The 17,157-nt window shown below is 35.1% G+C and overlaps 1 protein-coding gene across 3 annotated transcripts in view; it reads left to right on the top strand.

The window, feature by feature from the left end:
* LARP1B (La ribonucleoprotein 1B) overlaps positions 1–17,157 on the top strand; it is a 126,210-nt gene that overhangs the window by 90,500 nt on the left and 18,553 nt on the right. For 2 of the 3 annotated variants that reach the window (XM_027956279.3, XM_027956280.3), the window contains exons 13-14: positions 2,000–2,208; positions 2,656–2,762. In XM_027956279.3, the coding sequence (XP_027812080.2) occupies positions 2,000–2,208; positions 2,656–2,762 (316 nt within the window). Of the gene's footprint in view, positions 1–1,999; positions 2,209–2,655; positions 2,763–17,157 lie in introns of those variants that run through there. The other variant, XM_060401023.1, reaches the window with a different exon arrangement.

Genomic DNA, 17,157 nt, shown 5'->3' with positions numbered 1-17,157 from the left:
GAAGCCATAATCTATATGCTAGGAAGCTTACTATTTCTGGGTTGTTACTGCTCCTATATCTTTGAATATTTCTTTTACAAGGGCACTGGCTTTACCATATTTTTCAGTGTATGCTCCTACTTTTAACCCCTGAGATTGTGTATCATCTTACCATACAGAAAAATACCATTAACACAATTCAGTTAAGTTTTTCAGTCATTGGATGGGGATATACTTTTTCCTAGGCACAATTGTAGATCCCGGTGTACATATATAGATTGCGGCCCTTGCTTTCAGAGAAGCACTGAGATTTACTGCTAGCATTTAATGGAAGATGTATAAGAAAATAAATTTTAATTTAACAAATCTAAAAATAAATGGATAAAAATGCAGAGGTGGCACAAAAAATAATTGATTAATGATTAATTCTGTTGGCAGAAGATGTTTGAAGAATGCTACACATTCCCAGAGAAAGTACTCAGCATTTGTGCTGGATTTTAAAGGAATGATATGAGTCTAGTTGGGTGTAAAAAGATGAGGGAAAGGGACTTTTAGATACAGGAAAAAGCATATGAAAAGATATGATGCAAGAAAACAAGAGCAACAGAAAATAGAAATAACAAGTAGGTTGCTATTTGGGGCACCAAGATTGAAATGGAGAATGACAATAGAAGCAAAACTTGAGCAAAATAGGAGAGTATTATATGCCATGATAAAGAGCCTATGCCTCTCCTAGAGGCAATGGGGAAAAACCTGAAAATTTTTAAGCAGAAATATGAAATGACCTAATTTGCTTCTCAGAATAATTATTCTGGCAACAGTAAAGATAATGGACTAGGAAGGAAAATACCAAGATCGTGAGACTAGGTAACAGAGTGGGTTTGTTCCCTTTTGAGTTTACAAACGTGTCTAAATAGTACTTGGAATGTATTAGGTACTCAGTAATATTTGTTGAGTGAACAAAAGTTTATTGTATGAATCAAAAGAAGTTGATAAGTCTGAATAAAAACCACATAGAAATAGAGCCTGCAGTTTTGACACTTTAACTTGATTTGTTTGCTTGCTTACTTAGTGTTTTACCTTCAGATTTTCACAAACTAATTAATAAAAATAACCCAACAGAAAAATAATCAAAAGGATATGAATGGCAAGCTCACACAAGGGAAATCTGAGTGCTGACTATATAAAAATATGCTCAACTTCACTAGTAGCCAAAGAAATGCAAATACCTTTTAAATCCCCTGAGATGGAAAAATATTTAAAAGTCTAAGCAAAACCTAGCCTTGACCAGGATAACTGCTAGTCAAAGTATGAATTGGTGAAACCACTATAGAAAGCAGGTTGGCAAACAGTACATTGCGCTTGACTCAGTATTTCCATTTCAGATATAAACCCTAGATAAATACTCATACTTGTACAAAGAGACATGTTCAGCAATGTTCACTGCACCACTATTGATTATACTAAAAATGTGAAAACACTGTCTTCAGGAGAATGAATAAATTTTAATATTTTGTATACAATATGATATTCTGCAGTGTAAATGAATAAACCAAAGCTGTATGAATAGAACTTGAGTAATGGTCACAAACAAAATATTGACTGAAAAAGCCTGCAAAATGATATTATACTATGATGCCATTTATATCAAGTTAATTATGCAAAATAATATTACTACATATATAGAGTAATAGATAAAAATATCAAATATAAGAGCCTGGTTATCTCTGAGGAGGAAAAACAAAATGGGATTAGGAAAGGTTATTAGGCATATTTTTCTTGAAAAAAAAAGTTTGGAACAAAGCAGAATTAAAATTTAGTTATCTAGATGATGTGTAGACAAGTGTTTTTCTTCTTAAATTTTTTCTTGTATATTTGAAATATTTCTAATGAAAAAAGTACTCTGAGAATAGAGAATTTCAGAATTATCCTTGTTCTCAGTAATAAAATAATTTTTCTAGCATTGAAATACTTTTAACAGTTGGTTTTGTTTGTTTGTTTGTTTGTTTGTTTTTTGCAGATTTGATTGATGAATTAGCTCAGAAACTGTTTGATGTTTCAGAAGAATCTTCAGCAACAATGGCCCGTTCATTGCCCACAGCAGTTCCAGAATCTCCCAGAATTTACCCTGCAAGGACACCCAAGACACCGCGAACACCTCGATTACAAGATCCAAACAAAACACCAAGATTTTATCCTGTTAAAGAACCCAAAGCTATTGATGTAAAGGTACACAGAACACCAAAAATATAAAGCCTACATTTTGTATACTTCACCATTACAAAATGAAACTTTTTTAGTTTCTATCACAATAAAAAAATTGTATTTTAAGTTGCAGGAATTTGTTTAAAAAAATGATATTTTACCACAGTGATGTCTTCTCAGGTTAAGGAATAACTTCTTTACAATGGATAGTGTTAATTAAAGGTGATCAGAATGTATAATAAAGAATCATTTTAAGCTGTGTTTTCTTTAATCCTTGTTTTGAAACCTTAGCCATGCTAAGTTTTGTAACTTGTATGTGAGATGTTTGAGTTTTGTGACTTCATATGATTTCATAATGTGTCATCTACAGTCTGAAACTGTTTGAGTTGGTTTATAGTCAGAGGGTTTTAATTTACTTGTGAGGTTCACACTACTGAAAGTAATTGCAATGTTTGACTTCTTTTTCCTTAGAGTCCAAGAAAGAGAAAAACAAGACATAGTACAAATCCCCCTGTAGAGTGTCATGTTGGTTGGGTAATGGACTCCAGAGATCACGGACCAAGAACGTCCTCTGTCAGGTACTGTATCTGTCAGACATTGCTTTGTTCTTGATTTTAAGTTCACTGGAAACAGTTACTAATTAGATATTTGGGAACATTTAAAAATTGATATGTTAGCAAGTTACAGAACAATGAAAATAGTAAAAAGAAGCCAAAGAAGAGGAAATAAGTGGGACAGTTTTACAATAAGTATGTTAAGGAATAATTCAGTAGGATAGTTTTTTTTTTTTCCCCTTTTTGAAGTAATTTCCACAAATGTGTACTCTTAGATTAAAAATATTTAGGTCTATTAAAGTTATTATCTTTGGAAAGATTCCAGATATTTTGTGGCATAGTAGGTTCTTAGTGAGTTAATGTGCTAAACAATCTGTTCAAACTATGTAAAGGATATGGAAATAAAACACATTAATATTTTAGAGTTTTTCCTTTGGGGGAAAATAATTTAGATTAGCTGGCTATTTTTCTTTTAGCTTTAATTTTACAAAAGACTATTATTTATCTGAAAAGAGATGACAGAACGAACTTTTACTATGCCAGTTAAATACATTATAAAAATATGGTTATGCTATGTCCTGTACAGTGATTGCAGAGGTGAGTTACTATTGCTTTGTGTTTCTTGAAAACCTGTCTTGCATTTGTATAGATATTTTCAAAATAATTATCTAATCAACTTTCTAATTGGAAAATGAGTTTTTAGGAAAACAAATCTTTCTTGACTGGTTACTATAAGGGAAGAATTCGTTTTAGTCAAAGAAAAACTAGAGAGTTTATCATGATCTGAAAATCTCCAAGTATTTTTTTTCAGGGATATTCATGTGGTACTTTTCATTTTGTTCTCATTAGATATATTTTCCTTAAAAGATAAAATGTCTATATGCTTTCCTTGCACATCTATTGTCTACTTAGTTATTTTGTATTCTAAGTCATTTTCAGAGTTTGTTTCTTTAATTATTATTTTTTATTGGAGGAGTATGTTTAGAGATAAGTAGATAATGATGAAAAATGTTGCACTGATATATAGCAGAGAAGACGATATATATAGTCCCTGCCTTTACAGACCTTAATTTGGAGATGGCAGACAAATATGTAATTACAATAATGAGGGGTGAATTTTTTTAATTAACTTACCTTGTAGAGTTTTAGTTATAAGCAAAATTGAGTGGAAGGTACAGAGTTCCCTTATACCTTTTGCATTGCCTGCCTCCCTCACCATAACCTTCCCCACTATAAACATTCATATCTTTTTAAAAAATTTATTTATTTTTAATTGAAGGGTTATTTAATTGCTTTAACAAATCTTTTGACCAGTTACATTAATGTAAGTATTGATTGGATTTAAATCTGTCATCTTATATTCTATTTGTCTTATCTATTCTTTTTCTTTTTTCCTACTTTATTTTGGATCAGCTTGGTTTTTGTAATGATTCTGTTTTATCTCTACTATTGGCTTGTTGTATCTCTCTCTCTTTTTTTAAACTAGTCTTCTAGGGTTTATAGTGTACATTATAACATATAATCTCCTTTCAAATGATACATCATTACATGTATAGGATAAGAACCTTACTATAGTAAAGTTCCATCTCTTCCCATCCTTTGTTATTATTATTTTTTAGACAATTAGATTTTAAAACAATTAACAGGAAAAAGGAAGTTTGAAAAATATTCTCATTTTTTCTATTTACAATGCTCTTCATTTCTTAAATATTTCTTGTGCTGGTCTATTGGCAATGAATTCTGTTAGTTTTTATTTAACAAGAAATGTTTAATAAAAAATTAAATTGAATTTAAAAGTAAAGCTGAAAGAAATTAAACATTCATTTAAAATAACAATGATAAATATTCTATATTAACCTAAATAAACATTTTAATAAGATATAGTTCGCAAAACAAAAGATTCCTGAATAGAGTGGTATTTGTCTTAAAGTTTTACATATTTGTTTAATGTTTTGTTTTATGTGAGATAACTGGATTCTCATATGTTTCTATATTCAGTCTTGTCATTTGTGGGTTTCTTTTGTTGTTGAAATAGAATAATAAAATCCAGGGAAGGGAGACATGTTTTAATAGCCTTTTCAGATAATTAAAATTTATTCTTTGATATTGTCCAAAGTAGGTATTCTTTGATTTTATCCAAAGTTGAACAAGTGGTAGTTTTGAAAATATTAGTTGCAATATGGAATCTGAAACCATATGTTAATGACTTTCTTATACTCAGTGAAGTTTTCATACTATGTTACATTAAAATCCACTGGACTTCTTCCACTTTGAATGGCTCTTTTGTCATGCATGCTTTTGTAACATCATGAGTCACTGGTCACCTGGAAAACTTGATTAACTTAGTTATGCAGACTTCTAAATGATGACATATCTCAAAATAAAATTTCAAAGTAATCACATTTTAAAAAGTCACCCCTGAGGAGGAGAAGGAGGAAAAGAGGAGGGGAAAGAGGAAGCAAGAGAAAAGAGAGAAGAAAGAGAGAAGGAAACACCATGAATGTCCAACAATAGGGCATCAGTTACACATATTGCTTTCCAAAGATACAAAGAGTTCTGCAACCATTGAAAAGTTATTGCTGGCTAGCTTACAGTATTTTCTTAAGAGGACCCCAAGAGAAAATACAACCAACACAAAATGAATGAGTATATCACATGTGCCTAACACACAGCGTTAACAATGTGATGAAGAGAGGAAGGCCAGCCTGGTGGGCAGGCACTGAGGAGTACACACAGTTCTGGATGTTTATTGAAACAAGGCCTCAAAACTGCAAGTGCAGAAGCAAGATTGTCAAATCTCATGATAGAGACCCCGTGAGGGCAGCAGCATCTATCAAAGGTGATGTTGAAACCCCCACCAGGTGGAAGAAGTTAACTGTGTGCTGCCCATAAGCATAGATACCCCATACCCATTGGAACCAAAATTAACTCCTGACACCTCCCCACCAACCAGTCAGCAAAATGAGAACTAGCTGATCATGTACCCCACAATCCCCCACCCTCACCCTGTCTTTTTTTGTTGTAATTGTTGAAGTATAGTCAGTCTACAGTATCGTGGCAATCTCTGCTGTACAGCAAAGTGACTCAGTTACACATATATAAGTGCTGCTGTGCTGCACACAGTTGTCGTGTGCTACTCTTTGCGACCCTGTGGTCTGTAGCCTGTCAGGCTCCTCTGTCCCTGGAATTTCCCAGGCACGAACGCTGGAGTGGGTTGCCATTTCCTCCTCCAGGGGATCTTCCTGACCCAGGGATTGCGTCTCCTGCATTGTCAGGGAGATTCTTTACCACTGAGTCACCTGGGAAGCCTATTATACATTCTTTTTTTTTTTTTTCATATTTTCCATTATGGTTTATCCCAAGCAATTGGATATAGTTCCCTGTACTATACAGTAGGACCTTGTTGTTTATCCATTTTAAGTGTAATAGTGTGGATATACCAACCCCAAACTCCCAGACCATCCCTCTCGCCCTCTCCTTCTACCTTGGTAACCACATATCTGATCCTGGTCTGCCTCACCCTGTCTTTAAAAACCTTTCCCTGAAAGCCATCGGGGAGTTTCGGGTCTTTGAAGCATTAACTTCCTGGATGCCTTGCTTGGTGCCTTAAAATAAACACACTAAGGAGAGTAATGTCAGGCAGATAACAGAGTGGGAAGGAATAGGTAGGTATCTGTCTCACCACTTAAACAACAGTTATATTTTCAGAAATTGTCTGTATCGACAGTTTTGGAACTCTACAATCTTCTTAAACACTTAAAGCTTCCAGAGGAAAGCATGTTGGGTAAATTGTCGATATTGGTTGATGTCAGCCTTTTGTGTAGTAGCAGCTGTCTATCTTCCTCCACCCCCAGCCCTGTAACTGGCGTTTGCGAAGATGGCAACCCCCACTCTGGTATGACTTGCTGGATCCAAAATAGGCAATGAGGACTTGTCCTCCAAATATTGGAGTTTGTATTCCGACTGCTGTTATGCCCAAGTCACAAAATCTCCCAATGACCACCAGGGAGCCGATATCCGATGCAAAAGCAAGAGAGTTTTTATTACCAAGCTCGAGCTGGGGTTCCCACCGATACCGATGCAGCAGCTATAGGGAGGAGCCCTGAGCTCTGGGTTACATTGCTTATATAGGGTATTCTCGCGCGAAAAATTCAAAAAACGGGAGTCTCCGGGTCTGATTGGTCACCTTCTGGTGAAGGGTTAGGTGTTGAGTTCTGATTGGTTCTCCTTTCCGAGGGCTTGATTCGAATTTCCCAGGCTGGCCAAGGGTTCTGATTGGTTCACAGGTGGTGGGGTAAGGTCAGGGGATTTCCAAAGGCTCTTTTCCTGGAACCTTACAAAATGGAGTAGCTTTGATTCTTCACTGCTAACTGCTTCTGATCAACAAAGTTCAGAGTCTGGTGGCCATTGTTTCTTCCACACTGGCTGAATGTCTTTTTTTGTTTTGACATTCAAAAGCAACCACTAATGGAGGGAAATTTAGAAAACGATCACCCATGCCCAAGAAAAGATGTAGGCTCAGAAAAAGATCTAAGAGACTTTAAGCTTTCACCTCAGACTTACCTCAGCACAGAATTACCCTACAACAGTTGAGGGAAAAAAAAAAAAAAAAACAGCAAACCCTGGGCAAGAGGGAGAATTTGATTTCCAGAGTTACCACAGTATAAGATTCAAATTTTCATTGTTAAACAACAAAAAAATCACAAGGCTTACAAAGAAATAAAGTATGGTCCGTTTGAAGGAATAAAATTAATTGATGAAAATGTACCTAATGAAGCTCTGATTCCCATTTTTCTTAATCAGAGTCTTTAAAACTGCTGTTTTAAGGATACTCAGAGAGTTAAATAGATATAGACAAAGATGGCAAAGCAATGTATGAAGAAAACAAGATTACCGAGAGAGAGAAATTATATGAAGGAACCAGAAAGGAATTCTGCAGCTGAAAATACAGTAACTAAAATGAAAAATACACAAGGGGGTTCAAAAGTAGCTTTCATCAAGCAGAAAGAAAAGAATAAGCAGACTTAAAGATGGAACAGTTTAAATTATCAAATCTGAGGAACAGAAAGAATGAAGAAAAAGTCAAGCAGTATCTAAGGGATCTGTCAGATACATGAACTAGACCAGTACACACACTGTGGGAATCTCAAAAGGAAAAGAGAAAGGGGGCAAGAAGAATATTTGAATAGTGGCTCCCAACTTGACAGAATACATGAATCTACAGATCTGGTAACCTTAATGAACTTGAAGTAGGATAAACCAGAAGAGACTAACTTCAAGACACTTTATAATGACACTATTGAAAACCAAAGACAAAGAGAAAATCCTGAAAGCAGCACAAGAGAAGATACTCATCATATACAAGGGATCCTTAGTAAATGTATCAGCCAATTTCTCAGCAGAATCCTTGTAGGCCAAAAGCCAGTAAACTGATATATTCAAAGTGCAGGGGGGAAAAAACCTGTCAACTAAGAATTCTTTATCTGGCAAAACTGCCCTTCAAATTTGAAAGACAGTCAGAGATAAAGCCTGAGGGGGGAAAAAAGAAACAAAAGATACATTGATTTAGAAGAAAGGAACAGAACTGTCTTTGCTCACAGATGACATGATTGTTTATGTAGAAAGTCATAAATAATCAATATACTCCTGAAACTAATAAGCAATTGCATCAGCATTACAGGTTACATGGTTAATATACAAATGTGAATCACTTCCCTATGTACTGGCAATGAACTGGTAGAATTTGAAATTAAGGGCAAAATACTATTTGCATTATCACCCTGCCCAAAATATGTACAAGATCTATATGAAGAAAAGTATAAAACTCTGATGAAAGGAATTTTTTAAAAAACTAAATAAATGGAGTTATATTCCATGTTCATGGATAGAAAGAGTACTGTCAAGATGTCAGTTCTTCCCAACTAGATCTACATATTCAAGACAATTCCAATAAAAAAAATCCCAGGAAGTTATTTTGTGGATGTTAACAGACTGATTCTTAAATTTTTTGTGGAGAAGCAAAAGACCCAGAATAGCCAACATGATATTTAAGAAGAACAAAGTTAGAAAATTGATATAACCTGGCTTCAAGACTTACTGTAAAACTACAGTGATCAAAACAGTGTGATATTGGTGAAAATTTTGATAAATATATGAATGGAACAAACTAGAGAGCCCAGAAATAGATCCACATAAATAAAGTCAAATGTCTTTGACAAAGGAGCAAAGGCAATACAGTGGAGCAAAAATAATCTTTTTAACTAATGGTGCTTAGCACAATTGAACATTCATATGTAAACAAGTCTAAACATAGATCTTATGTGCTTCTCAGAAACTAACTCAAAGTGGATCAGAGACCTCACAAAACTATAAAACTCCTTGAAGATAACAGGAGAAAATCTACGATCCTGGGTTGGATGTTGACTTTTTAGATATGATGCCAAAAGTGAAATTTGTGAAGGAAGAAATCAAGAAGCTGAACTTGATAAAAGTGGAAAACTTTTGCTCTGTGAATGACACTGACGAGAGAATGAAAAGACATGCCACAGAGTGGCAGAAAGTATAAAAGACACATCTGAGAAAGGACTATTGTCTATGATATACAATAAAACTCATCAATAAAGCTCTTATAGAATTCTTAAAACTCAACAGTAAAACAAACAAAATTAAAAAGCACCTGTTAGAAAATGGGCCAAAGACCTATCTGGTACCTCTCCAAATAAGATATACAAATGGCAAATAAGCACATGAAGATACTCCATCCACATCATATATTATCAGGGAATTGGAAAAGTGAGACAGCAATGAGATTGTACAACACACCTGTTAGAATGGCCAAATCCAGAACACTGACAACACTAATAAATGTTGGTGAAAATATGGATTAACAGAAACTCTCATTCACTGGCAATATTTTGGGATCTAAAATGGTACAGCCATTTGGAAAATAGTTTGGAAGTTTCTTACAAAACTAAACATACTCTTAGATACCATCTAGCAGTCACCCTCCGTGGTATTTACCCAAAGGAGCTGAAAACTTATGTCCACATGAAAATCTGTGCATGGATATTTAAAGCAACTTTATTTATAATTGCCCAATTTTGGAAGCAGCCAGGATGTCTTTCAAGTGGATAAACTGTGATATATCCAGACAATGAAATAGTATTTGATAGTAAAAAAGAAATGAGCTATGAAACCATGAAAAGACATCGAAGAACCTTAAATGCATATTACTAAGTGAAAGGATTCAATCTGAAAAGGCTACACACTGTAAAATTCCAACTATTTGACATTCTGGAAAAGGAAAACTATGGATAGAAAGACCAGTTTTTTCCAGGGGTTGCGGGGAAGGAGAGATGAATAGTTGGAACTTAGGGGATTTTTAGGCTGTGAAAATACTATGTATGACACTGTAATGATAGCTACTTCTTGTTATAAAGTATAGAATGCACAGCACCAAGAGTAAAGGCTAATGTAACTGTGAACTTTGGGTGATTATAATGTTGTCAGTGTGGATTGGTCATTTGTAACAAATGTTTCTACTCTGGTGGTAGATGTGCTGGATGTTGATAGTGGAGGAGGCCATGGTCTGGGGAGCAGGAAGTATAGATGGTATAAGGGAAATTTCTATGCCTTCCATTCAATTTGCCATAATGCTAATGTTTCTTTAAAAGATAAAGTATTCACTAAAAAAAAAAAAAAGCTGAAGGAGTTTGTTAGATTTGCTAGATTTTCAGAGTTTGCTAGATTTCCCCAGTAAGAAATGCTAAAGGTAGTCCTCAGTTTGAAATGAATGGACACTTGACAGTAACGTGAAGACATATGAAGGAAGAAGCAATTTTGGTAAGAGTTTTACTGTAATTTAACTTATAACTCCACTTTTTACTTTCTGTGTTATTTAAAAGACAAATAACTTAAAAAAATTACTGCTTTGTTATATAGTATATAAAGATTTAATTTAATTAGTAACAGAAAGTAGGGAACAGATATGTTGAGTAGAGTTTTTATTAATTATAATCCTCAAGACTACTACAAAGAAAAAATATATAGATCATATATAAGAGGAAATGATGAGAGTCAAAATATTTTATTCAGAAGGAAAAGAAACAACACAAAAGTTGACAGTAAGAGGAAGTGAGGGACAGCAAATCTATAAGGCATATAGAAAACTAATAACAAAATGGCAGGTCCTTCCTTACCAGCAGTTACTTTAAATGAATGACTTTAAATGAATAGACTTCATTTTCCAATCAGAAGACAGAGATTGGTAGAATGGTAAAAAACATGATCCAACTATATACATCTACTAGTTAGTGTTAGTTAGTGTTAGTCGCTCAGTTGTGCCCAACTCTTTGCGACCCCCATGAACTGCAGTCCACCAGGCTCCTCTGTCCATGAGATTTTCCAGGCAAGGATACTGGAGTGGGTTGCCATTTAAATTCAAAGACACAAATAGATTGAAAGTGAAAGGATGGTAAAAGATGCACATTTGAGAGAGCTGGGGTAGCTGTTTTAATATCAGACAAACTATACTTTAAATCTAAGAAAAATATAAGAGATAAGGACATTATATATTAATAGGAGGTTCAATATAGAAGACATAGCATTTATGTAACTAATAACAGCCCCTCAGGAGATATACGAAACAAAAATGGACAGAATTAAGAGGAAAAATAAACATTCTGTAAGCATAATTGGAGATTTCAATACCCTGCTTGCAATAATGCATAGATCAGCCAACCCAACATAAAATGATTAACAAAATAGAGTACATGAACAATATTATAAGGCAATTAGACCTAACACATTTAAGAATTTTTCACGTAACAATAGTGTGTGAATAGTGTGAAAAGTCACTCAGCCGTGTCTGACTCTTTGTGACCCCATACTTCTCCAGGCCAGAATACTAGAGTGGGTAGCCTTTCCCTTCTCCGGGGGATCTTCCCAACCCAGGGATTGAACCCAGGCCTCCTGCATTGCAGGCGAATTCCTTACCAGCTGAGCCACAAGGGAAGCCCAGGAATACTGGAGTGGGTAGCCTATCCTTTCTCCAGCATATCTTCCTGATCCAGGAATGGAACCAGGGTCTCCTGCATTGCAGGTGGATCCTTTACCAACTGATCTATCAGGGAAGGCCGTATTACCTAACAATGGAAGAATACAAGTTCTTAAGATCATGTGGGGCATTCACAATAGACTATATGTTTGACCATAACAGAATTTCTAATAAATTTTAAAAGAGGGATCACACAAAGTATCTTCTCTGACAACAATGGGATGTTAGAAATCCCTAACAGAAGGAAAATGAAAATTCACACATACATAGAAATTAAATAGCACATTCTTAAGTACCCCATGGGTCAAAGAAGAAATTACAGTGGAAATTAGAAAATACATTTGACCCTCCATATCCATGAATTTCTCATCCATGAAGGAAAAAAAAGATGCAAGAAACTCAAATCAGAAATGAAAATGGAGGCATTATTACTGACATTACAGAGATAAAAGGGATTCCAAGAGAATACTATGAGCAAGTTGTTATATATTAACAAATTACATAACCTAGAATAAATTCCTTGAAACACATAAATTACCTAAACTAATTTAATAAAAAATTCAACCCACCTATAAGAAATAAAGAGATTGAATCAGTAATCAGAAACCTCTAACAAAATTCTGAATCAAATGGTTACACTAGTGAATTCTGCCAAATATTTGAAGAAGAGTTAGCACTAACTCTCCTCAGACTCTTTCAAAAAACTGAAGAGAAGGGAATAGTTATTCTATTGAGGCCTGCGTTACCTTAATACCAAAGCCAGATAAAGGCATCACAAGAAAATACAATACATCCCAGTATCCCTTATGAATATAAATGCATATGTCCTCAGAAAATATTAGCAAATTAAATCTAACAGTGTATTAAGAGGATTATTCACCTTGACAAGTGGGATTTATCCCAGTAGTATAAGTGATTCAATATAATATAAGGGAACCAATACAATGCATCATATTAATAGAAAAAGGGAAAAAACTATGTAATCATTTCAACTGACATAGAAAAGTTATTTGATACAATCCAATGTCCTTTCATGATTAAAAACTCTTAGAATGCAAAAATTAGAGGGAAAATTCCCCAACATGATAAAAGGTATTTATGAGAAACCATGGTGGGCCTTATACTCTGGTGAAAGACTAAAAGCTGTCATCCTAAAATCAGGAACAAGACAGGGATACATGCTTTTGTCACTGGTATTCACTGCTGTGCTAGAATTCCTGTGTACAAAATGCATATAAATCAGTTGTCTTTCTATATGCAGCACTGAACAATTTGAAAAAAAAATTCAGAAAGCAATTCTATTTACATTAGCATCTTAAAAAAATAAATACTTAGGAATAATCTAACCAAGGAAACAAAAGACACATGATGAAAACTAAAAAAATTTAGTAGACCTAAATAAATGGGAAGACAGCCCATTTTCATGGATAGGAAGACTTAACATTGTTAAGACATTATTGCAGTTCTAAATGATCTATATATATTTGACACAGTCCCCACAAAAATGGAAAAAGCTTATCCTCAATTTTTTATACAATTGCAGGGAACCCTGGAAAGCCAAAATGACCTTTAAAAAATAAAATTGAAGGACCAACACTTGCCAACTTTGAAAGTTACTACAAAACAGTAATTAAAACAGTTTGGTCTTGGCTTAAGGACAGACATGTAGACTAATGGAATTGAAAAAAGAATCTAGAAATAAACACTGTCATATATGGTCAGTTTATTTTCTACAATGGTGCTGTTCAATGAAGGAGAGGATCATCTTTTTAATAAATGGTGCTGGGAAACTGGATATCCAGTGTGTGAAAGGATGAGATCCATACTTTACACCAGATACAAAAAAATTAATCGGAATGGATTGAAGACATAAACCTAAGAGCTAAAACTATAAAACTCTTAGAAGAAAACATAGGGGAACATCTTTATGATGCTAGATTTGACAGTGGTTTCTTGAGCATGACACAAAAGCACAGGCAATAAAAGAGAAAAATAGATAAATTTTACTTCATCATAATTATGCACTTTTGTATAAAAAAGAATACTATCAAAGTGGAAAGACAACCTACTGAATGTGCTGTGCTTAGTCACTCAGTCGTGTCTGACTCTTTGTAACCTTATGGACTGTAGCCCGCCAGGCTCCTCTGTCCATGGGGATTCTCCAGGCAAGAATACTGGAGTGGGTTGCCATGCCCTCCTCCAGGGGATCTTCCCCACCCAGGGATCAAACCCAGGTCTCCCGCATTACAGATGGATTCTTTACCATCTGAGCCACCAGGGAAACCCACCTAGTGAATGAGAGAAAACATTTGCAAATTATATATCTGATAAGGGGGTTAATAGTCTAAAAAAATCTTCAACAACTTCAACAGTAACCAGAAAAAACCCAATTCAAAAATAGGGAAAGGATTTGAATAGATATTTCTCCAGAGGAGATGTACAAATGGCCAATAAACCTGTGAAAAGGAGTGTAATATCATTAATCATTTGAGAAATGTAAATCAAAAACCAAAATGAGATATCCCTTCACACCCATTATGATGGTGTTATGGACTGAATTGTCTTTCCAAAATTATATGGTGAAACCCTAACCCTGCCGTGTGATTGTATTTGAGATATGACCTCTAAGGAAATTAAGCTTAAATGAAGTTGTCAGAATGGGGCTCTAATAACATAGGACTAGTGACCTTAATAAGAAGAGGAAGAAACACCAGAGATCTCTCTCTTTCTGCATGTAGACAGAGAGAGGAAAGGCCTTGTGAGGACACCTTGAGAAGGTGGCTTTCTGTAAGCCAGAAATAGAGACTTCTCGAGAAACCAAAACTTCTGGCCCTACGATCTTGGACTTCAGGCCTCTAGGACTGTGAGAACAGAAATTTCTATTGTTTAAGCCACCCAAGTCTGCAGTATCTTGTTATGGCAGTTGAGCTGACTAATACAGATGTGTATGATTTTAAAAATTGAAAGTAAATGTTTGTGTGGATGTGGAGAAATTAGAACCTTGTGCTTTGCTCTTGGAAATATAAAAGGCTGCAGCCATTGTGGAAAAAAGTTTGGCATTTTCTCAAAATGGTAAAACATAAAATTACCGTATAACCTAGCTATTTTAATCCCAAATCTATATCCAAAAGAAATGAAAAGTGTCAGTTGAACAGATATTTTTATGCCCATGTTTATAGAAGCAGTATTCATAATAGCCAGAGGGTGAAAACAATACATAGTCCATCAACATATGACTAGGTAACACAATAGGTATAGACATACAATGGGATGTGGTTCAACCATAAAGAATAATGAAATTTTGATTTAAGCCTCGACATGGACCTTGAGAACAAACATGCTTAGTGATATAAGGCAGACTCAGAAGGATGAATTTAGTATGCTTCCACTTATATGAAGTACCTAGAATAGTCAAATTTCAAAGACGAAGTAGAATAGAATTTATTGGGGGCTACAGGGAGAGGGAAAGTATTATTATTTAATGAATAGAGTTTTTGTTGGGGATGATAAAGAAGTTTTTGGTAGAGATAGTAGTGATATAATGTGAATATTTAATGCTGATGAGCCACTACACTAAAGAATGATTAAAATTACAAATATCATATATATTTTACATCACACACAAAGTCTTAAAAAAAAAAACCCCGCCACTGATTTCATTAGGTAAGTGTTTAGGTATGAATGGAAACCACTAGGCTTATGGTAACAAACAAAAAGTTTCCAAAATCCTTATTTTTGCATGAAATTTGGATTTTTCCTCAACATTTTGTTGAGGAAACAAACAGATTCATGTGTTCATTTTCAAAGAAATGACTGAGCCAAAACGAAGTCTGAATAACTATAAGTTGTTGGTTAATCTTCTAATTAAAAATGGTATTCCATGAAAAAAATCAGCTAGTCCAGGTCACAACTTTTTTTCAGGAGTGCTTTGACTTAGTACAACTGTCATAGTACTGCTGTAACAAATATGTCATAGACTGAGGAGCTTAAATAGCAAGTGTTTATTTCTCGCAGATCTGAGATTAATGTGCCCACAGATCCTGTGTCTGGTGAGGGCCTGCTTCCTAGTTTGCTCATGACCGTCTTGTTGTATCCTCACATAGCAGAGAGCCGAGAGAGTGGGAAGTACTCTTATATCTCCTCTCGTAAGGGCACTAATCCCACTTATTATGAAGGCTCTGCCATCATGACATATTTACTCCTAAAACCATCACATTGGGGGTTAGGAAGTCAACAAACAGTCCATAACAACAGCCATCATACTTTGATATGCTTCAAAAGTGCTTTTCTCCTCCTGATTGTGATAATAAACACATAGAATGAAATTTACCATCTCAACCATTTTGAAGAGTACAGTTCAGCAGTGTTAAGTATATTCACATTGTTGTGAAACATCTCCAGAACATTCTCATTTTGCAAAACTAAAGCTTCTGTTCCATTTTGTCACACGCAGTAAGACGTACTCAAGTGTTGAGATTTCATAAAGTTAATTTTGTTTGCTTCATCAAGGATCTCTTAAGATAAAACTGGCAAAAGAAAAAAAATTCAAGTATTACATAGCAGTGAATAATACAATCAGTAGTAAGTAAACTTTGGTGCCAATGCTTCAGTTTGCATCAGCAGTTTTATACACCATTGCTTTAGTACCATCAGTACAAATGTGGACACAATGAAGAGGGCAAAGAATGTCTAAAATTTTGTAAATAGTTTTGACCTTGCAGGCTTTCTGAAAGGTTCTTAGGAATCCCTCTAAGTATCTGCAGACCACATATTGAGAACCAGTGATTTAAATCAGTTTTAGGGAGATCACTTTGGTGACAGCATAGAGAAAGGAGGTTGGAAAACCCAGACACCAGTTAGTTCAAGTGAAAGAAAGAAAGCCTCAATTTGAATAATAGAGTGAAGATGAAAAGGAAAAGATGGATAAAGGTGAAATTTCAGAGGTGAAATTGATCTACAGAGAAGTAGGTATGTCTTTGGAGAAGGCAATGGCACCCCACTCCAGTACTGTTGCCTGGAAAATCCAATGGACAGAGGAGCCTGGTAGGCTGCAGTCCATGGGGTCGTGACGAGTCGGACACGACTGAGCACCTTCACTTTCACTTTTCACTTTCATGCATTGGAGAAGGAAATGGCAACCCCCACCAGTGTTCTTGGCTGGAGAATCCCAGGGACGGGGGAGCCAGGTGGGCTGCCATCTGTGGGGTAGCACAGAGTGAGACACAACTGAGGCGACTTAGCAGCAGCAGCAGCAGGTATGTCTTTAGGATAATGAAAATATTGTCTGCCGGATTTTACTCCTCATTTCTACTTATTCAATTTGTATTATTAACCTAATTACTCATAAAAATTGAAAATTTCTCC

Source organism: Ovis aries, chromosome 17, assembly GCF_016772045.2.
Source record: "Ovis aries strain OAR_USU_Benz2616 breed Rambouillet chromosome 17, ARS-UI_Ramb_v3.0, whole genome shotgun sequence".
In the NCBI taxonomy this organism is placed as follows: Eukaryota; Metazoa; Chordata; class Mammalia; order Artiodactyla; family Bovidae; genus Ovis; species Ovis aries.
Note: the sequence above shows the minus strand (reverse complement) of the source record. Positions and strands in the feature narration are given on the sequence as shown.